General features: G+C 40.7%; 1 protein-coding gene across 1 annotated transcript in view; it reads left to right on the forward strand.

Annotated features, from left to right (window-relative positions):
* The first annotated feature begins 10,075 nt into the window (after positions 1-10,075).
* The window catches only part of LRIG3 (leucine rich repeats and immunoglobulin like domains 3), a 42,521-nt gene continuing 30,194 nt past the window's right edge, over positions 10,076-22,402 (forward strand). The window contains exons 1-3 of the mRNA XM_065855642.2: positions 10,076-10,452; positions 17,656-17,727; positions 18,036-18,110. Of these exons, the coding sequence (XP_065711714.2) occupies positions 10,268-10,452; positions 17,656-17,727; positions 18,036-18,110 (332 nt within the window). The 5' untranslated portion in view covers positions 10,076-10,267. The remainder of the gene's footprint in view (positions 10,453-17,655; positions 17,728-18,035; positions 18,111-22,402) is intronic.

Consider the following 22,402-nt stretch of genomic DNA (forward strand, 5'->3'; position numbering starts at 1 on the left):
TTAAATATCATGTGTACAGAAAGGTAAAGTTCATATAAAATATAATGGCATGTATATGTATATAGAGATGTGTGTATATATGAATCTACATGTACAACAGAAAAACAGGGGTCTGAGCATTAACCGCACATAATTCAAACCAAGAAACCAGAATAAAAAATGTGCATTAAAGAACCGTAGCATACATGCAGACTTTGTGGCTTCAGACAAGTTTCTACAGCACTAGAAATAGAAGAACTTCAAGTAAAGTACTGATGCATACTGTCTGGTTTACTTTCAACTATTTTTCAGTTTTTGAGCCCCCATACATTTTTTACTGGCAATATGAATGTCTGTCAGGCTTATTAAAATGAGCTTGTTTTTCTTGTACTGCAGGTTCCACAATCATTAATACCAGACCTGCACATTACTGGAGTAAATGGAAGTGCACACTAGAGCCAGATCAGGTGTGAATACGCAATTGCATTCCGCCAGATTGGACATTACGATGTTTAATGCTCTCTTTAGGATCTTATACTAGTTTTGTTTGAGCTACAAGTATACTCATTCTGGTCCAGCACAAAGTTAAACTGGTGGAGGGAGACAACATAGGAACCAGCAGAGTTTTGAGGACAAAGATACCTATGGATAAAATATTGAATGCATTTCAAGAAGCAGACTGAGGTTTCTAAATTCAAGGGACTGTGATTTTTCTAAAGTCAGACTCAATACCTGAAAAATGGATTCACCATCACATTAAACAAGATTCTTCAGGCCACAACTTATCTGATATGTTGTTTTCAGTGGTAACAACACCTTAAGGTGCATCCAGGACCCCCAATGCCCTGCCACTTGTTCCCTGGCTCATATTATGGCACACAGTATCATTTCTGGGGGCAAATGACAAACCAGACAAATGAACAGAGACAGGTTAAAAATAACACCAACAAAAAATCACAGTCTGGCTTCCTGTAAGGCACCACAAGCAGCCGTGCTCACACCATGGAAAGGGTGGTAGGGGCAGGTCTGAGCAGGCAGCGCGCTGGATAGGAAAATCTGAAGCTATCGCTCTTTGAGAAAATGGGATGAGGAAACATTTACAGGGATAGTCTGTTTGCACTGCACTCCCTCATCCCTCCCTACTTGAAAAGCTGTTCGTGGGTATGGAAAGGTCTTCAGGCCATAGTCTAAAGTCTAGTCAGGCACACCTGATTTGCTGAAGGAGTAGTGCTAGAGACGGCTTTGGGCCATGCACACTTAGAGAATGCCTGCAGCTGTAATTACTTTCCCATCAATTGTGGTCAGGGCTGCTTTGCCCAAAGTCTGCACACTCACGAAGGGGTCCTGGTCAGGGAAGGTTCTCACCATTCACCCCACCAGGCCTTCCATTCTGTGTCCAGACCTTCTTCTTAAATACATGCTCTAGTGCTCTTCTGAACCAGGGCTGTTCACAATATTCCTTTACAGCCCTGGAGACCAGTGTATACCACTAAATGATGACGACAACAACAAAGGGCTGTTTGCTTTTGCAAAGTACTCAGTAGTTGCTTCTTTGGTAGAATTATTCATTCGTGTGAGCTGCTCCAACATATTTTATAATGAAGTATACACTTGATTTTAAAACATCTGTTTAAGAAAATAAATTAGAGAATGAAGTATTTGGAAAGCATTAGAGAAGTTTAAGAGATTTAAAATGCAAAGTAAGTCAGGCAGCTATACTTAAAAAATAATTTAAAAAATCCTGCCACTTCATATTTAACTGTTGCCATTGTTTAGATAACAACATACATTCAAAAGCCATAGAAGAGATTATGGTTTTAGTTTTAACTCTGAATGCCCTCTTCTTGTTGATTTTATTTTAAAATACTTTATGGTTCCTTTTTTATGACCCACAGCCATATATATGTGTAAAAATTTATAATTTAAGAGATTAATTTATATAGTCAATGAAATATACATAAGGTTACGTTTCTTGGCTAAATCTCTTTCAATACTATTTTTAATTTGTATTATTTTGCTAATAAGATGCAAGTCCAAGGATTTAACATTGCCTCAGGAGAATTAAAGTCCCTGAGGAACACATTGCTCACAGCTGCAGTGAAATATCCATCACTGAAAATTTCAGCACTTTTAATTCCATCTCAGTGACATCAGTGGGATAACTGAAATATTACTCACATGCGGTACTCAGTGAGTGTGCGTATGATTTTATCAAAAATCTAGGAAAGTAATTTTGTGTTTATTATTAGCAGGTTTTTTCCTAACAAAAAATCAGAATGAAAAATATAAGTGTGGATAATGTGGTGTATTGGTGGATTTTTTTTTCGTTATGATTAAAATATTATGTAATTTTCCCGAGGTTTATCATGAACAGAAAACAACTTCTTGTTTACTTTAGTTTCTAGCTTTTCTTTTTTTCTACAAAATTGAGGAATTCATACTGTAGAAGTAGCTTAGCTAACCTTACGAAGATTTGTCTGATTATAAATCATTTGAAGGATAACTCAGTTATCAAGTACCTGCAATTCAGTGAAGGCCACTGTCTCTTAATCACCACTGCCAGACTTGTGCCCAGCCTGATCATGTCTGTGGTAGCACTGCTTTGATTTTGACACTGTACATATGGGTCAAGGCACCTAATAACCCACATTGTGTCACTGTGTCTTCTTATCCACCTGGGATGTGGTATGATGGTGACACAACATGTTGTTGGTTTCTCTCTAAATGGCTGCTTTTTATACTGCTAAGGTCAGCACAGTCCAAAAAGAACTGCACCAAGCTATTTTGTCTCGTAGCAATGCTAAAGCTTTGCAGCCTTTTATCCTATTTATTTTCTCTCCATAAGCTGTAACAGCAAGAGAGAATACACCTGCAGGGAGGGTCCCTGAACCAGAAGTTTCTTTTTTGGAGATGATGGCACGCAACCAAAAAAGTATTTCAAGATTCAACATGTGCAACTCTCTGCACTGCTAAATATTTCCTTTGATAGATCAGAGAGGCCAGTGAAAGGGAGCAGTGATTGAGAGGAGATGACTAGGCTGCAAACCTGGGAGGAAAGAACAACAAAGGAAAAACTTCACAACAGAAAACATTAATGAAAGTGAGTGCTGATGGCTCTCTTAGCTTACCCTAGCAGACAACCTTCTTGAGAAAGTAACTGAGGGCCAGGAAAACTGCCATGACCATTAGGAAACGGACAAACCTCAGTCTCCTGGTGTTAGTTGGCACCTAACAGGGCTATTTAGAAGGTGACATCCGCATTTCAGAGGCTTCCCAAACCATGTCGCCTGAATGAGAGAGATCTGAAAGCAATTGCAGAAAGTTTTACTTGTGTAAAATTCCCAAAAAGTGTCAGAGCAATGAACAGAATTCATACCAGTGCCCCTTGCAGCTTCTTCCAGTTCTCTATTAACAAGATCAATACAAACAGCATGTTGCAGACCATTGATCACCAGTCTGGCCAGCTGGTGCAGAGCGCTGGTGTTTGCTGCAGCTCCTGCTCAGCAGGCTGTGTCCGCTGCCCTCTGATCCGGGCTGCTCTTCGGTGCTCCGGCTCAGAAAGTCAGACCTTATCGGCAAACGTGGCTGTTGCAAGTAACCACTTCAGCAGCTGTGGAAGAGCTGTAATGTATGTTTGGCCAACTTCTTACCGGGACAGTGCTTGCTTATTTTGTTTTATGTAAGAATTGGGAAAGCAACAGGCAGCAGAAAGGGGGGAGCAAGTCCAAGCGACACCACAGTCTGCTATGACTCTGGTTTCCCAATGGCAATGGAAGAGCTTTGTGCAAAATCTCAAGTGCTACTTGCTGTGCTGTGACGCTGGGCATTTGTTTTGTGAGAGCTGCAAACTGTGTCCTCCAGAGCCTGTTACCAGCTTTCTGTAGCCCTTTCCTCTCCTTTTAAATTTGACCGCCAAATAGGATACAGTACTTCATCTCAGCCCTCACCAGAACATTCTTTCTTTCTCTCACATTCAAAACTCCAACTGATAAACTCAAAAATGCTTTCTTTGATGTTTCACTGTTGACACATACTTACTTAGTTTGTGATGCACTACTAGATCCTTTTCCACAGAGTCCTCATTTTGTATTTGTACATGATACTTCACTTAAGCCGAGCACTTCCCCTTTGTCTTACTGAATCTTATGGGATTTAATCTGTTAATAAAACCTTAATACAACTTGTTACATCATCAGGCAATAAAGCAAACTGTTACAGGGGTATAATAAAATGAAAAACTACAATAATTCATATTTATGAGAAATTTTGCTTATTACTGTTACAACAACATTTAAGGTACCCATAACAGAAAAAGGTTGAGAAATGTGCTTACATATTAGTCTATTTAGCTATTCAATGTGCATGTTTGAAGGCACAGACTAGGAATCATCAAAAAATCCAGAGTCTAGTCTAAACTAGTCATAACGCTCTTTCTGGTCAATGAAGAAGGAGAAAGTCCTCCAGGGGCAGATTCGTTTCAAATGCTTTGATTGCTTAGAGAGGTAGTAATCACTCTCTGGATGCATCTTTCTCCACTGACTATGGAAGAATCCAAGAAAACTGCTTTAGAATAGATAACAAGCTTTCAAATTGATAACTGCTTTAGAATAGACACCAAGCTTCCAAATTGCTAAAATTACACAAGATGAGTCCCAGGTGTAGCTTATTCCCACCTCCCCGGAACAGACAACCAGACCTAAATTCTTCAAAGATTTAGGCTCTCTCATTGATTTCTCACTGTGAGATTCTTTCAGCCGTTGACTTCAATGAGAGTAACACACCTAACCATGGTGAATACGTAACATCAGAGGCCACAAAACACTGACAAAAATCTTACCAAATCTGTCTGTGAGGATTTAATCAGATACAGCCTCCAAGCACCCACGCCTCTCCTCTGGCAGAAATTTCCATTCCCGTTGCAGAAGGGAACATGTGTTGGTGCTTCAGGTGCAGTAACCCCCCACCCCAGGGACAGGGAAGAGGGAAGAGCTGAAAACACTCCTGTCTGGGAGAGCCACTGCTAGATTTGACAGAGCATCTCTTTGGGATTCCCTTTTTGGCCACTTTTTGATCTTTCTTACCACAAAACGTTTACTTATTTTAAAAGATTATTTAAAAAACCTCAACAAACTAAAACAACGAGTAGAACAGACATGGCAGGTGTTTTATTACAGTAGCACCATCCTGAAATTACATCTACTTATTTTTATTCAAATTGACAACATTTCAACTTGAGTGTTCCTTAATGTTCCTCTTTGAAGTTACATCATTGTAGATGCTGATTGTTTAATTGTCCTTCCAATCATGCACTTAACTTCCCACTTAGCCCCATGCAGGACACGACTTGAAGACATTAACAATTGTCCCTAATGTGGATTGCCTGGGGATGTTTAAGTTTATTTGTAATGGAGGCAAACACTCACAGTTTGGATGAATTCTATAAAAGCTGAACATTTTCTGCCCTAGGCAAAGTTTTCCGAAAGAGTTCATATGGTTTTTCTGGTTGCAATCAGTGCATTCAAATTATGCATAATTTGGTTTTCATGGTTTCAGTGTTGGATCACATAAAGTCAAGTATAATTACTACCAAAAATAAATTTCTGTATGCACCTTGGGATATTCACCATGGACTTATGACACACTAGTAGGTGATTGACAATTACTAGGAAATTATTTTAGAACATTTTATTGTTTTTCTCAAATGCAATTGAAATTGCAATTGAAATAAATGTTCACGAAGTCTTAGTGCTATCATAAATTAAAAGTAAAATTAGTTGCTGTACTTAACGGGCAGAAGAAAAGAAGGGTGGGAAACCTTTGCATTCAGAAGCATTTGCATGAAAAAAATCATGGAATTTTCATGGAAAATCCAATATTTCATCATATTGGATTAGATTCTTATTTGTACACACAAAGTGTAGAAGTGAAAAGGGTCTCCTGCATCCAATGGGGAGTTTTTGTAGGATTCTCTAGTAACTTCCAGACAGGTGCCTGAGGCAAAACTGTCTATTGCCTATTGCAAGCTTTTTCGTGTATGCAAACAGCCTCCACAAAAAGTACATCCTGCTCCACTTCTGCTTTTTAAGCAGGACGGGTCTCATTGGTTCATCTCTCTCTTCAGCTGTGGCTTTAGGGAAAGTTAGCCTTAAGATTTTTTTTTTTAACAGATTCAATTGGGTAACCTGCAATAGGGAGTGACGATCTTGGGAGGATGAACTCTTCATTTCATTCACCATTCTGTGATTCTATGATTCCCTTCTCCCAGATGGTCCTAAAGTCTTCTTTGACTAGAAATAAAATGGAACTGAGAAGGTTTAGGAAAAAATAAACAGGACATTAATTCTGCTAATACTCTTACAGGGCCATTCACTGATAGGAAAGTGGATAGATGAGCTATATGAGAACTGAGATGTATCAGACCACAAGCAACGTTGTTCTGCTTTGCTTCTCCTTTTTGCTGATAAAAGCTACCTAAATCACTTCATTTACCTATGAAAAGTAGAAAATCCAAAATGAACATTAGACATGGGTTTAGATTACCTGCTGATCCAGGAGTAGATGAGGAGGTTCTTAATTCCCAGGATGGCCTTGAAGAACATAATTTAGTCAATGTAACTGTTCACTCTTTTTGACCTTCTGACATAAATCTTGCAGTTTCAACTATACGTAACTGCATACAACTATATGGAATTGTCTCTTGTAGTGGTATGGGACTCTTCTGAAAACTGATGAAAACCCTTGAATTTAGATTAATCAAACTGTTAAAGTTACTATCGTTATAAAATAAGTTCTAAATTTAACTCAGAAGATAAAATGTACAGGATCTTAATTTAGTTTTGCTTAACTTAGCAATAGTTAAATTACTTTTAGTAATCTGCTAAAACCAGCCTGATTTGAAGTTGATATTTTCTGGAAGTAGGTTATGTGAAACCAGCAACTGATTTCAATGCATTAATGATATGTAAAAAAATCATAATTAGACAGCTTCTGGGTGTGTCTTTTGCCTGAAGTAAATGCATATTTTAAACAACATGAGTTTGGACTTGAATCTGTAAGCCCATGTTTATTTAATTTAAAAAAATCAGGGCCTGAAAAAGACACCATTAGAGTCAACCCATGACATCCTAACGAAGGGTCTACGGTTCCCTATGCAGTCTCCTTTCCTCCACTTCCAGCTCACCCAGACTATGCTCTGTAGTCTTGTGGAGGAAACTAATCTCATTAGCTAAAGAGAGAGCTTGAGGGTCTAGTTTTACAAGAATTTTTTCTCTGCAGTGTGCTTCCCCCTCCTCAACATCATCCCCTCAGGCTGACCTATATTCAGGCTGCCATGGAAAGGGCCTGTCTTTGCGTAACCACCATGAATAAATCCTCTTCCTTGTGCAGCTACATGGAAAACTGGACAAGGAAATTATTCCAACTCAGAACTAAAGCTAGGGGGGTGCTATTATTTTTTTATGGGGTTTCAGTCAAATCAGTCCTTTAATCCTGTTGAATATACATTTTCACTAATGCTGATGCCAAACAACGGTCAGCAGAAATCCCTTGCTACATGTGGAGGTATTAATAACAGGGCAGAGGAATGTGAGACCTCTTATTTTGATATAAGCTTGATATAGGGCAGATACAGTCCAGCCAAACATCTGAAGGAGTAATTTGTATTTGCTTATGTACAGTCATGGTGCGGTCTCAACTTAGAACTACTGGTGAAGAGATTCCTGGGCTTGGGGGCTCCCAGAGCTCTCAGTGTTCCTCTCGGTGTTCATATCAGGTGCAAGATTTCTGAGGATAGCAGATCTCCCTGTGGGAAGAAAGACTTTCTGTCATGGGCTCTGGAGAACAGCATACAAGCATTTTAGAATTCATAATATAAACAGTTTTAAAATGTTTTATTGAGTATTTTGAGAAAAGAAGCTACAAAGACAAATGGATTAATTTTCTGAATTGATTTACCTTGCTTAATTTAAAACAGTTTCATATATTATTAGCACTAAATATGCATTAGTTTTTTCTAAGGGCACAGTATTCCATGACTGCATGAGTGGTTTTCAAAACTACAAAACCAGAAGTTCTTGTTCTTTTCAACATTTCATGTATTTTTTTTTTTTTGCATTCTTTTCTCAGATTCTCTCCTGTTCCATAGTTCACCTACACACCATGTATATTACTGACTGCTATGATAAAATAAGTTCAAAACGCTTTGTTTCTACTTTTTCTTTCCCTTGGACATTAAAACTGACAACTTAATGACTCTGTTGGCACCTCCTAGTGAATCACTGCCCTTGCCAACACTCAAGATAAGACAGTCACTTTTCCCAAGTGAAAAGCGCTTTGCTGCGTACTCTTGGAACTGCAGTACAAGGCTTAGTTACTTTAAATCCATGTTAATTTTAGTGAGGTGCTCAATAATTCTCTGGAGCAATATAAAAATGAAGGTCTTCCTCTTCAATTTTTGATTACCTAGCAAAAGTAGCAAGTATAGCATATTTTACGTAAATAGGAACACATGTCCAAGTGTCTGTGTCTTAGTATAATGGTGTGAAACAACTGGACAGCTAGAACAAATGCTGTCACTTTTGAAACAGGAGGATGCTTTCCCACTGACCTCAGTGGAAACAGGTACAGGATAATGAGGGATAGCTTTGAAAATCTGAATCTAGCACTGCCATATTGGCTGTTCAGAAGAGCTTAGTGTTTCGCAGGCTTTGTTCATCTAATGTCACTCTGACTTGTTCAAAGGAAGACGGCTGCCAAGAAACTGAACAACTGTGACATGCCGACACTGCCAAGACAGTTTTCATTCACAACAAATGAATGAGAGTAACTTGTAAATGCACATTAAGTATTTTTACCATATATTTTGCTTCTTTGCTTGCTTGCTTTTATGCGTAGAGAAACATGTGTGTTCCTACAGTGTTTGTTTTCCCATACTAATTTCCTTAAGGAGCACCAGTGGTCAATGGAGCACCACCTGACAAGATACCACACAGCTCTGCACACGCTGTGCACCTGAAGTGTCTTGTTGGGAATGGCACTGGAATGTTTGTAGTTACCCAGGACTTGCCTGCTTGGTTTGCAAATTCATTATTTCTGACTAAAATATAGGTTTGTTTAATCTGTGTCCTGTGATACACGAGAACAATAAAAAAAGGGACAAAGTTTCAGTCTTACAAATCCTGATATTGGAGCTGTCAGGCTTTTGATGTTTCCAGTGTCTAAGATGTCTACAGTCTTTCAGGTGAAATGTATAGAAGTGGGAGAGAAGACACAGTGTCTGTGAGCAGTTTGATGTCTGCTGCTGCTAAGTAGGAGCATGTGAAACCTATAGTAACTGAATCCACTGCACGGTCCGAGCTCACATACAGAACTTCAACAATAGGTATCTACTTAAACTACACAGATTACCTCAGAGATCTGGAATCTGTATGCCCTGCCCACTTCCCTGAACCTCTGGAGCTGGGATCCTGTGGGGAACATAATGGGCTTAATTATGGTGTCTGGACTAGCCGCGCAGGACCCGGAAGGCAGGAGTTAACCTCACCTCACCTTTTACATGCCAGTGACCCCAGGCTTGGCTGGGAACCCGTTGGGGCCTTTGGAGCAGCTTCTGGATTGCCCCGACCCGCGCTAACTGGTGAAGGGAAATCCCGCACGGCCATGGCCTGGGCGCCTTCGCGCCTCGGGCCGCGACGCTCGGGGCACCCAGGGCCCGCTGCCCGCTCCGTCCCGCCTCCGGAGAGGCCGGGGAAGGCTGCAAGAGCCCACACGTGCGCCTGCCGTGCTGCGAGGCCGCCCGTCGGCTGCCCCTCGGGGCGGGCAGCGGACCCGGGGGGCCGCCGCAGCGTCCTGGCAGCAACCGGGCGCAACGCCAGCGCACTCGCCGCCCAGCCCACCATCCTGCACCCCCAGCCCCACAGGACCACGCCAGCTGCCCCAGGCTGCGGCGGAGCGGGCGGGGGTTAGTCTGTCACATGGCAGGGGGAGGGGGCTGCGGCGGGGCGGGCCGTGCTCGGGGCTCCCCCGGCCGGGTGGAGGCGGGCTGAGGCGGCGGAAAGTTTGCCGAGTGGCTGGCGGCGGGCGGCGCTGCGAGCCCCCCCGTCCCGCTTTCTCTCATTACTTTTTGCTACACTCCCCCCTCCCCCCTTCCACCCCCTTCCCCTTGGCGGCGGCTTCGGGGCATGAGCCAGACCCGCCACCCGCGCTGAGAGGCGGGAGGTCGCGTCGCGCCCGGCTCTGTCAGTGAGGGAGCGCCCGGGACAGGAGCGCGGGCAGCGGCTCCGAGCCCGCCATGCCCCTCCAGCCCCGCGCGGCGCCCGCCGCCGTTCTAGCACTGCTGCTTCTGCCGCTGCTGTTGGGGGCCCGCGCCGCCGCCCCCTGCCCCGCGCCCTGCCGCTGCGCCGGGCACCTCGTCGCCTGCAGCCGCCTGGAGCTCAGCCGGCTGCCCGAGCGGCTGCCGCGGGGGGCGGTGCAGCTGTGAGTATCGGGGCGGCGGGCAGTACGGGGGGGCTGGGGGTGCCGGCCTGCGCCCATCCGCCATCTTCTGTCCCTGGGGGCCGAGGTGCCCGCCGGAGGCCGGGGTCCGGACCGCTGGCGCGTTTTGGGGAGGGAAACGCGGGTTTCGTGGCGGTAGCGAGGCGGGCGGTGCGTGGGGCGGGAGGGGCAGCACTGGGGGCCGGCGGCCGAGCTGTCAGCGAGCGCGGGGGCGACGGCGGCCGCAGCGTCCCTCGGGCGGGCTGCGGGCCCGGAGTGACGGCGATACCGGCCGGGCTGAAAGCGGGCCCGAGAGCGCTCCTCGGTATTCTGACAGGTGGAGGAAAAAAGTTCGATGACTTACTGGAAAACGTGCGATAATCATCAAGTTCATACTGATTCGTGTGTCGGGAAAACCTGTTATCGATTTTGTGTAGTTCTTGATCTTGATTCCCCGATGGTTTTGGGTTTAATGGTTTCGTTAACACCGGAGCTTGCCCCACTCGGGCTGGTGGCACGGATTCACTGGGTCCGTAATAACGCGTACCGAAATGCCATCTGTAGAAAATTTCTTCTAGTGACAAACTTTTATGGACAAAGCATAAATTGTGGATCTTTCTAAAAGCCTGAAAATAGCTGAGAGACTTTTCACATTTGTTTTTAATCTCTTGTCACTTAAAGATCTTCTGTATTAGCTGTATTAATTTTCTGTTACATTTCCAAAGCAGATTGAGATAAGGACTTTAAAGTAAACAGGAAGACTTTCAATTAGTTGTGGCTAATTCTGTTCAATTGCCTCGTCTGGAGGTCATGCTGCTTTACTCATGAAATGTGGATGGTTGTATTGACACCATATGGAACTGAACACAAGCATGGCTCTGGGAGGCGAATATTTGCAGGAGTGGTATAGGAAAGTGTGAGGGAAAAGAAACTTTTTTTGATGCGATTGAAGCATAAGAATCAAATATCGAATCTGCTTTACATTCAACAACTGGCTTTGCTTCCTATTAAATTTCATCCCTCCTGTTCTTTTGAACTGTTTCAGTACTCTAACTTAAGTTTTCTGACAAGACCTAAGGCTTTTTTGATACTAAGCTAAGCTTCAGAGCTTAGTTTCTTAGCTTAGCTTACTTTGGTGCTGTTAAGTTAAAATTCAGGTGTAACAGCATGCTAAACAAAAAACAAGGGGAGAAATCTTAGAACTTTCATTTTAAGAGTTGCTTTTCAAAGCAGCTCTAAATTAGCTGTAATCCAAATTTGTCTTTTCCACTTACGTTACTGAGAGACAATAAAACACATTGGAGTGCTTTTTTGTTAGCACAGGGGAGGTTTTTCTAATTAGAATTCCCTTGGTAGTGTAAATTGTCCTTATGTAAGTTCACATTCCTTTAAAAGTGTGAGAAAATAAGTTCCACTTGAATAAATAAGCTTTGGTCTGTTGTAAGAGGCCCTACTGTGATTACTCATTGGACAGCTGTGTCACTCGCTCTTAAACTCACAGGAGTACAGCTTTGTAGGTGTCACCAAACCATGTGGTCTGGTCGCTTTTGTGTAAATATTCCTTTTGTTTGTGTCAAATGCCTCAGAAGTACCCCGCTCTTTCTTCCTTCCCCTCTTCTTAATAAGAGGACAGGGAAGAGTGTGGGTTGTCGGTCTCCAGCTGCCACGGTACTTGGAGCTGGGATTGCGCAGTCTGCAAGATTATAAGGCGTTTCAGTTTTACATATGCGAAAAAGGCTTGAATAGCCTGGATTATTGTTGCGACAAGCTGTGCACTTACAAATTGTAAGAGACTGTTTATGAATTTTATTGGTATATGTTTGCTGTGTTTTCTGATGAAGTCCGTGGCAGATATAGCCAAAGGCTAGTAGTTAATTGCAGGCTTTCCAATCCTCTTTAGAAAACAACAGCTATTACACCATGTTCTTAACATATGCAGGCGAGGTCTCCCAAGCAGGAGAAGGGAAGCTCTTGTCCCTGAGAAGGTCTAGGCCTGCATTAGGCTTCACACCTTCTGCCCATCTGTCTGCTCACCCAGATGGAGAGTGGGTCAGATGAAGATGGCTTTCTGAAGCTCCATTTTACACTTGCATTCCTTTTGTGTTCATATCCCCAGATGAAATAAAATGAGGGTGTCTAATGTGGAAAGGCTGAGTGACCTCAGGGTGGACAGGAGGGAAATAAGAAAATGAGGCAACGAACTGAGTTGTGTCCCCTTCTTTTTAGTGGCAAGTGTGAGGGTACTGTTTTGTATGGAAATGGCTTCACAGGATGGAGTGTAAACAGGGTACAATTGCCAGCTTTACTGTGATTTTAGCCAAAAATACCGTCTTCTGTAACCCTGCCTTTATGGAAGATAACATTCTACTGAAAACTGATGAATATTTGTAATGCCTTTGTGTACAGATAGTTTTGAAGTTGGATTTCAGTTTCATTCTAGGATGTGTGTCCTGAGATTGGAAGAATGTGTGCTGGTTCGAGCTGGTGTAGCAGAGCTGGAGGCGGAGGGAGCGTGTTGAGCATGGGCCGGTGCCCTGTGTGTATGCAGGCTCTGGTGGCGCTGCCGTACGCCTCGCCAGGTTCACCAAGGAATGCTAAAACTGTTGGTCAGGGAGGAGAGAAAGTCTGAAAAATGGTTTTCACTTGTGTTTGTATTACATCTTTAGTATTTACATTTTATAAATCCTCTAGTTCTCTACCAGAATTGCCAGAGAAAAAGGGCCGTATGGTTTTCACAGCTGTTTTTCAATATTTTCCAGACTAAAACTTGAATGTAGCAAGCTGATTTATGAGTCACTTTGGATCAGTGTCTTAAAACAGCTACAGCCTGGCTTTTTGTTTTTCAGCTCTCCTGATTTCTGCTGAATTAGCAGCTCTATAGGCCCCAGTGGGACTGATTAAGAAGCTGTTGCTGGATTTGCATTTTAAAATTTGACTTGGGGCTCAGGTTTCTGAGTTCTCTAAGGAAGAAGATGATAATTGTGACTAAGTGTTGTGAATTAAGTTTGAGTCTGAAAGTTATATTTATAAAATGTGTGAAGAAACGCTTACCCTCTCCCTTTATGCATCAGACCTTCTTTTCAGTTTTTATCACACAAACATTGATGTTCAGAGTTATGTTTCAGCTTTCTAAGGCAGAGACTTGTGAGTTATGAAAGATGGCCATACAAACATAATGGAATATAGAAAATAGTTTCTTTCATAAAACAGGTTCTTAAAGGGCCTCAAAAGCTACGGTATGCTTTTTCAAGTGTAGGCAATTCTACTTAAACACTCACCTGTTCCTCAGATTTCTAATAAAAGTATATATACTTTTTATTGTTATAAAGAATTTCTTAGTATAAATCTGGTTTCTGAGTGCATTCGCTGTTGTATCTTTCATGGCTTTTGAAATTCTAGTGGCAAAAGTAATCACAGAGATTTTCTCCCCACTTGTAATATGGTTTTAACAGATAAGGCAAATTCAGAATTGGAAGATGTCTAGTAACAATCTTAGTGTTTTAATGTTGTCATTTCCATTGCTGTGAAGGAGGAACACTGATTAGTTTTCAGACCTTTTATTTATACTTGTTTTAAAAGATGTTGAGAAATGCATTGGACTGAAATGTGCTTGTAGCTTTGCAACAGGGGTGATAGGTTTTTGTATTAAAAAAATGCCTCAGATCCAGTGTTTGTAAGTTTCAGAAACTTCTATAGGCTTAAGTTTCACTTAGGGTATTAGTAAAAGACAAATATTTTAGCTGTTGGTTTGCTTCCAAACACTCTGATCTAATTTAAAAATGTAACTTGCAAGACTTTTTTCCTGAAGCTTCTCATGCCAGTAGTACTGAAATAAGGTTTAATAAGATATTTATAATTCATATTTTATCTAACAATTGGTAGACAAGCGTGCTTACAGCTGTGTGAAACAGGCGATTCAGTATTGTCTAGAGGGGTTTTTTTGTTATTTTGCTTTGGGATTTTTTTTGCAACTTGTGTTTGACAAGCTGCTGTAAGTAAACCAGGAATGAGGAATTTGTACGTATGTATATACTTTTTACGGTAGGTGCTACGTGGAAAATCTGAGGGTATCTTTAGTGTTAAAAAACAAACACAAAAAAAATGGTTTGAAACCTGGTGTAAGTTGTTACGCTCACGGTTGCCTTGATGGACTCCAGATGGATGTGAGCTTGAGCTATGAGTGAAAGTGTCTGGCTCCAGTGTGGTGATCATGCACAGCAGTGGTTGTAATTGTAGGATTTTTATAGTTTAAGGCCTCTGCCAGATTTTTTTTTCTTTTTTAACGTGTTATAACTCCAGCAGAACAAATCTGCTCACGTCTGTTACTGTCTGGTAGGTCCTTTAGGCAAACATGTTTTAAATAAACCTTTTGCAGGGTTTTTTAGATGAAATGAAGAAATGCAGGTTTTTAGCACTAATGTTGAAAGCACTTTGTTGAAATAATTACTGATTCCTAAGTCTTGTCTGAAGCGTGAAGAACAGTAACATATTAGGCACTAACAGCCATAACTTCACTGAATTTTGGCTGTTTATTTGCATAGTTCTTATAATCCCTACAGACTAAAGCCAAATATTGAATTAAGTTTAAGGGTAAAAATTGTCTCTACCCTGTCTGCTTTAAAGGACCAAGTTAGGTTCTCATCTACATCTTTGTAACAACATATTTTTTTCAGTATTTACATTTAAGAATGCAGTATGAGGGTTTCAAATCTATGCAGCTAATGTCTTCAGATGTTAAACAAAGGGATTTTTCTCCAGTCTACAGCCAGACTAATGTTTGCACTAGATTTTTAAGCAGTGAAAGATGCAGCCCTCTAACTCAAGTGTGGTTAACCTCATTTACAGGAGGGCTCAAAATCATAATACTGAAACTAACATTGGTGGGTTTTTGAAAATGTTAACACTGTATTGGTTTTCCATCTTTAAGAGAAAAAATCTATAGGGGTTTAGACACCTGGAAGAATGTGTGGATATATATTAAGTGCTTGAGTCCAGAGTTGAGTCTTGGAAAACATCCCCTCTGTGGCTACATGAAGGTGTTGGAGTGTGTTCCCTTCCTCTCAGTGGCTCCCCCCAAGTCGCAACTCCCTTTTTTGTGTTGGAAGGTGCCTTTTGCATCTGTGGGTTTGTCCTGTGCAGACTCCTGGACAACCGTGGCTTGGAGAGCGTGGTGCTCATCTCCTCCCTGTGCATTGCCCTGAACTGGCACTGCCACAGCTCCCCAGTCTGCTGGGCCTGATCTGAGCACACCTTGTAACCGGGCACTGGTGGTACCCCTCGTAATGTCCATACCTGCCTGGGATTATTTTTAGTCATTGTTGGGTTTTTTTAGCTGCAGTCCAGGGCAGGACAAAAGGAATGATAGAATTGTCCTGGCAATATTCAACAAGTACTGCATAAAGCACCAAACAGCTGGGGGAGGCTAAAACATGGTTTTACCATCCCTGCGTGCTGTTGAAGAAGCTTAGGTGCCTGGCTGGGTTGCAGTGTTATGCCTGTGTCCAAGGATTTGCAATGGTGGGTGCAGAGGAACTAGAATTCTCTGGATCTGCAGTTCTTCAGGGTTTAGTTGCAGAACAGAACACCTAGCACAGACCTTGAACCTGGCTTGGTTAAGCCAGGTCTGGTGTGTGTGCAGCAAGGATATATGGCTTCTTCACTTCCAGAACTGTAGATGGAGAGTAGACACGACCATGGCAGTCAGCCATGTTTGACATGCTCAATATAGGTGGCTGTACTGAGTCATCTAGAAAAAGTAAGCCATCCTGGAGTTTACTCGTGGATTCAACTTGAAATATCCTTTATGCCCATGTGGCTGGATAACTGTTCTGTGCTTAATTAGCACAGGGAAAAGTGTCACAAAGTGTGACAAATTTCTTTGCTGTTACCCGATGCCATAGCAGCTCACCACTGACATGTGCCAATGCAATTCTTTGTGTCTGCATCCTGAATACTTGCTTGAGTGAGTTGAATAACTCTTTATAAATAGTGCAGTTTTTGGTTGCTGGCTTAGATAAGCTCAGTGTTACATCATCTAGCAAGTATTGTACAGGTGAGGCAGTGACAGGCTGCAGTACCAGAGCAGGAAGGTGTACACTGTGGTGGGCATGTGGCCAAGAAGAGTGAGGTCTTGAACAGGGGTGAAAGGTGACAAGATTGGTTGTGAATGTGTACCACTTGTGCAGATCTCCATAGACATATGTATAAGTTTGAGTTTCTGTGTTTAACTTCTCTGCCTTCTATTGTATTGTCTTTCCTTTATTTCTGTGATGTTTCCAGTACTTCTCAGGCTATGCAGAAGTTTCTTAAGACTTTGTTTTATGGTGTTCTCAAATGTTTCAGAGGAGATACGGTGTCTGTAGGGAAAATAATTTCTTGACAGTGATCAAGCTAATGTGTTGCGTTCTTAATACCCGAAATTGTTTTGTTGCAAAGACATTAACAAGATTTCTTATGAACTGCATCAATATATATTTGGGGTCTTCATTACAGAGTGGCACAAACAAAGTGCTTGACCTACATTTTCAGGTGTGACTAAGTGCAGTATTAATGTGACTAGTATCCAGATGTCTTGAAACTCAGAATAGAATTAGGCCTTCCTGTGTCTGTTTTCTTCTGATATTACTTGTTAAAGAGCCTCATTAAATTTGGTTATGCAGGAATGGAGTCCTGAATGGTGTGAAAGCATGAAAACAGAACTGAGTTTTATGGATGGTCCTCACTGTGTGCTTATGATCTGTCTGTTGCTTTAGAGAAGTGAGAAGAGTAAATGATACAAATATTATGATTGACTCAAGGAATGAGACAATACTGAGTATTGGTTTATGAATTTTCCTTGTAAGCAAGAGGTTGCTTTAGCCAGATCTTTTGTTGTGAAGGAGGAGGGGAGAGGGGTTATTGTTGATGTATATGAGTCAAAATCTTAAAACGTTTTTCATAGATCTTACACACACATCAGTGGACATTTCTAAATTGTTCAGAGGTATAGGAAATTCTTTGACACTGCTGGCAGTGATCAGGGTATTTACACTTAGTTTCTAACTCATTTGAGTATACAAGGTATAACTAAGTTTACTAATACAAAAACCAAACAAACTTTTTATGTACTTGGAAACGAATGATAACATCATTTGGATTGAAATTGTATTGCTTTACCCAATATTTTATGGCAAAACTGACAGACTGTTTATTTTTCTAACCTCATAGGGACTTAAGTCACAACAAATTATCTTCAATCAAGACCAGTCTCCTGGATCCTCTTCATAGTCTTCGGGAAGTGTAAGTTAATTTGCCTTAATTAACAAAGGGGAAAAAAAAACCAACGACCAACACCCCAAACCAAAAACCCAATGAGAAAAAAATCAACCAGTGTTTGTGTATGTGAATTGCATAGCTATTTGTCTAGGGGTAATTCGTTGAAAAAACAAAGATGTTTGCTGTTCTGATATTTTTTTACATTAAGTGAAACTGGAATTACTTTTTAATTTTTGGGGTGACACTGCTCAGCAATTTAGAAGATCCAATGTGCATACTTCTGATTAACATCAAAGCTGATTTTTTTTTTTTTTTTTTTTTAATATTAATAGGAAGTTGAACAACAATGAACTGGAGATCATTCCAGATCTGGGGCCAGTCTCTGCAAATATAACTCTTCTGTCTTTGTAAGTAGATCTTACTCTTGTCCCTAGTTAGTGGAACTAACTCTATAGGGTTTGTGGAAATATGTGCATTACAGAGATTAAAGTGAAATAATTGGAAATAGAGTAGCTTGTGGTTAGGAAGTTGATTATGTCATATTATTTAGCAGGTTGTTTAAAATGTGTATAATTGAGCTTAATCCTTGTAGTTTTTATGCTTCCCTCAGATACAAAGACTGCATTAGATTTAATTTATGTTGTGGTAGTGCCCAGAAGCCTCAGCCCTTTTGAGCTAGGCACTGTACAAACATTAGTAAATGTTATACAAACTTGCACAATGCAGAATTTAAAATAAGAGTTAAACTCTGTCATTATGCATCTTGGATGAAATCCAACTTGCGTTAAATCATGGCAGAATTCTGTTCTTTTCAGTGGACAGCATGGGGAAATCCCCTGGAGATGCAGCTTCAGAAGTATCTACGTTAGAAGATTTTTTGCCAATAGCTTTAAAATGTCTTTCTGAACCCATTTTTATGGATGGCATAATTTTCTTTACAACTGCAGTTAATACATATAATTGTGACACATGATTATTTTGATGTTCATTGTTTTGTTTGGAATAAACCAGTAAGTTGCTTGATATGGCATCTGTAATATGGGCATAAAGTTGTAAAAGACAAATAAGGCTTGTAACCAAAACAGTTAATTTTAAAGGAAGTTTTTTTCTCCAGGTTTTCACTTGAAATCAGTTTGGTTTTTTTCCTGTTACTTAATTTTTCTAAAATGCTGAAGAACTGCTAACAAAAATAGTTACTACCGTACTGTTAATTGGAAAAAAGAAAATACATGTTTGGGATTTGGCTTTTATCAATGGGAATCTAAAGTGTCTAAAGCTAGTAATATGTAGCCCTCTGGCCAAATCCTGCCCTTCAATACAAATTGAAAGTTACCTGTATTGAAGAAGCCCTGAAGGGTTAAAACAATACAGTAAACTGTGGAAAGCTGTTCAGTTAATTAAATTGATCACTATTCAATTGCTTACATCTGGTGATTTATAGGGGTGTGTTTTTACTCTAGGCCCAGGTCAGCTAAGTCAGCTGGTGCAGCCGCTGTGTCTGGACTACTCTGTTTGAATAAGAACTAAGTGACATTTGATACTGATGTGGTTCCTTACAGATCAAAATCAGAAAAGAATGAAAGAAAAAGCAGATGGTGTCTGACAAATAATGGTCACATTTAAGCATATATTGTATTTTTCATTAATGTTGATGTTATTTTTACACTGGCATAGTATTCTGTAGTTTAAACTTCTAACTGATCTAAAATACATATATATAACCTTGTTAAGGTTCTCTTTACCACAAAGTTGGAAATATTGACATAGTAAAGTGGTTTATATCTTCTTACCTTATTTCTGATTAATATAATGTTGAGAATTTGTCTTAGCATCTCTAGTCCTTCTCATGGAAACTTAACCAGTTTAGATGAACCTAAAAAATCATCACTTTACAGCTGTACAAAGATTCTTGTATTCCTTTGAGAGAATACATGAAAATCAGTTGCTGCCGGATTGGTTGTTCCATGTCCTTAGGTCACTAGCTCGGTTCATTTACTCAGGTGGTCAAACATGGAAAAACCTTTGTTAGATCAGTGCTCTGCACTATGTGTAGTGACACTCTGACACTTAAAAAGTGTGGGGGGAGAAGACTTCTAAAAGCTGTTACCATACTACCAGTGCAGTTAAGGTTGGTCTGGTTGGGTGCTAGCTTGTTCTTGTTCTAATTTCCATTATTTCTGTGTGGTGTGGGGAGATTATTGAATATAAGTGTGTTCCAGCTGAGATTTAATACCTATTCTATGACCGCAGCAGAGATTCTTTGAGATTAATATGGTAGAAATAATTTGTTAAGTAATTGAAAGGTTTTAAGTTAACTTATGAATGTCAGTCTATAATAGTTAAGACAATGGTTTGCTCCATATCAAAACAGATGTACATAGAACATAAAATTCGAGAGTGGTGTTTCATTGTTCAAAAAATAAAGCATCTTGTTTCTTTTGCAAAGGTTTCTCTTCAAAATGTCTTCCAGGCTGGAAGTTATTTATGTAAAGACGTTAAATCTCGTTTTACAAAAAAGGATATAAATAAAGAGGAATAAACATACATGCTATGTCTGGCATAAAAATATATGTAATATAGTGGTAACATAGATGGACAAATATTCAATCCTATGATATTTTTTTTTAGAAGTGAAAAAATACATTCACTTATTTTTTCTGTGTTGGATGTTATTTGGAGGGGTTGAATTAAACTGAATTAATATGTACCTTAAGTCATGTGAGGAGAACACATATGGAACAATTGGAATATAATTTTTAGCACAGTCTTCAAAGAAAAACTGTGCTTAAAACATCTGATGGCTTCATTCAGGATTTTAAACTTTTATATGAAAGAAGCTTGTGGAGCCTTTCCAGAACAAGCCATTGTTTCCTTGTTGAGTCTTTGTTCTGACTTTCAAGTAATAGCAAAAAAGAGGGTGCTAACATTCTGAAACTTAATTTGACTAAATTTCTTATGATGTACATACACGTTGATTTGTTACTGTCTGTTGAAAAGCCAGGTGTTTTTTCCAGGGAGTCTTCAAGGAATGCTGTGGAAGTGGTGCCCTCCTTGATTGCCAAAATGGTCATGGTTGAAGAAACTCTCTTCTTGCAAAATGTTTTTTACTTCTTAGTACTTGTCTCTCAGCTCTGGAGCCTTAGAATTTTACTTGTTTTGCAAGAATTTTCTTTCTCTGCAAAGGAAATTGCACTGCTAGTATGTCTACAATGAACTAATAGTGCAGGTATCTCCGTACAGTGCTGTATGTCTAAATTCTTTGAGCAGTGTAAACAAGTGTGGGTGGAGTATCATGTTAGTGTAGTTTCCATTTCTGGAGCTGCCTCATTTCTAACTGTCTAATAGATATTTATCTAGCTTAGGTATTTACATACTGTTGAATTATGCAGGGTAAACATACCCAGAGCAAGAGATGTTCCCAGTGTCATGGTCGTGGTCTGCCAGTAATGTGAAGCAACGATGCCAGCATTTTGTTTTGATGGGTGCCAGTTGAGACTTGAATACCATGGGAGAGAAATTATCAGGCAGGTACACACCCCCTCCACCATGCAAAGACCTTGAGTCTGTGAAGGAGTGTACAGGCACATGCAGGTACACTCTTGGTAGATGGGTGGAGATGCATCTACGTTTTTATTCATGTGATGATTATGTATCTTGTCAGATGGCATAGGGCAGCTTCTGAGCCTCCTGGGAATCTCAAAACTACTGTGAACTAAATGGGTGGTAGTTGGGGCTGGATTTGGTCCGGAGGCCTTAAGTTGTGAAGCTGTGATGAATTGCCTGACACTGACAGATACAATACATTCCAGAGGGAGCAAAGAGTAGTGTTCATCTTCCCTAACCTTAATTCTTGAAAGTCTGGCATTGTAAGTATGAGTTACTAAACGTAGATCCTGTTCAGGATGAGTGGAGAAAAGGCGCTCTCTGAAGTGATTTCTCTCCCTACTCTCGACTTTCCTACTGAAGCCCATCTAGGTACCTATTTTAAACTAATTTTTAGATGTTTCAAGTTAGGTTCCTTTTGAAATGTCTAGCCAGTGTGGGCATGCCTATCTTACAGTGACGTTACTTGTAAAGATCTGGTAGCATCTTTCAGCATGTTTGACCATTTAAGTCAATTATTTGAAACTGAAATTGCGGGGTGTGCTTTGTGCTCAGCCACCCAGCACTTTGTCTTCTGTGAGAGAAGGCAAGAAGAGAGCAGTTTATCAAGGCAGAAAGAGACAAGTTCAGCCATTTGCCGGAGACTGCCACTTCTCTCATCAGCACAGTAGCTCTAGCCAGGAGGCTGGGTTCCCCAGGTGCTGGACAACATAAGCTTTTGGAGACAATACTGGATTTAACAACTGATTTCCACAAATATATTATGTACAGATTCCACACACGGTAATGTAGCTGCATTTATCCCTAAAAGTAGAATGTGTTAGATGTTTTCTAATTTGCATTCCTGAAGTGCTTGTAAAAACAGTTAAATTAGTGTAGAATTGCTTTCAGTGGTTGTGGTAGAAAATTCTGTGGTTGTCGGAGAATAAACAAGTTACTTTTTATTGTTTCTAGATAGGCGGATTGCTTTTGTGTCAGGTAAGGAAATGGACACTAATGCCCTCATACCAGGAGAACAGGCAAAGGTTCTGGGTTTGCTTCCCATTCTAATGGCATTCCTTATGCAACATGTACCAGTCCTCTCCTATTTATTATG

Source organism: Patagioenas fasciata, chromosome 1 (genome assembly GCF_037038585.1).
Source record: "Patagioenas fasciata isolate bPatFas1 chromosome 1, bPatFas1.hap1, whole genome shotgun sequence".
Classification (NCBI taxonomy): Eukaryota; Metazoa; Chordata; class Aves; order Columbiformes; family Columbidae; genus Patagioenas; species Patagioenas fasciata.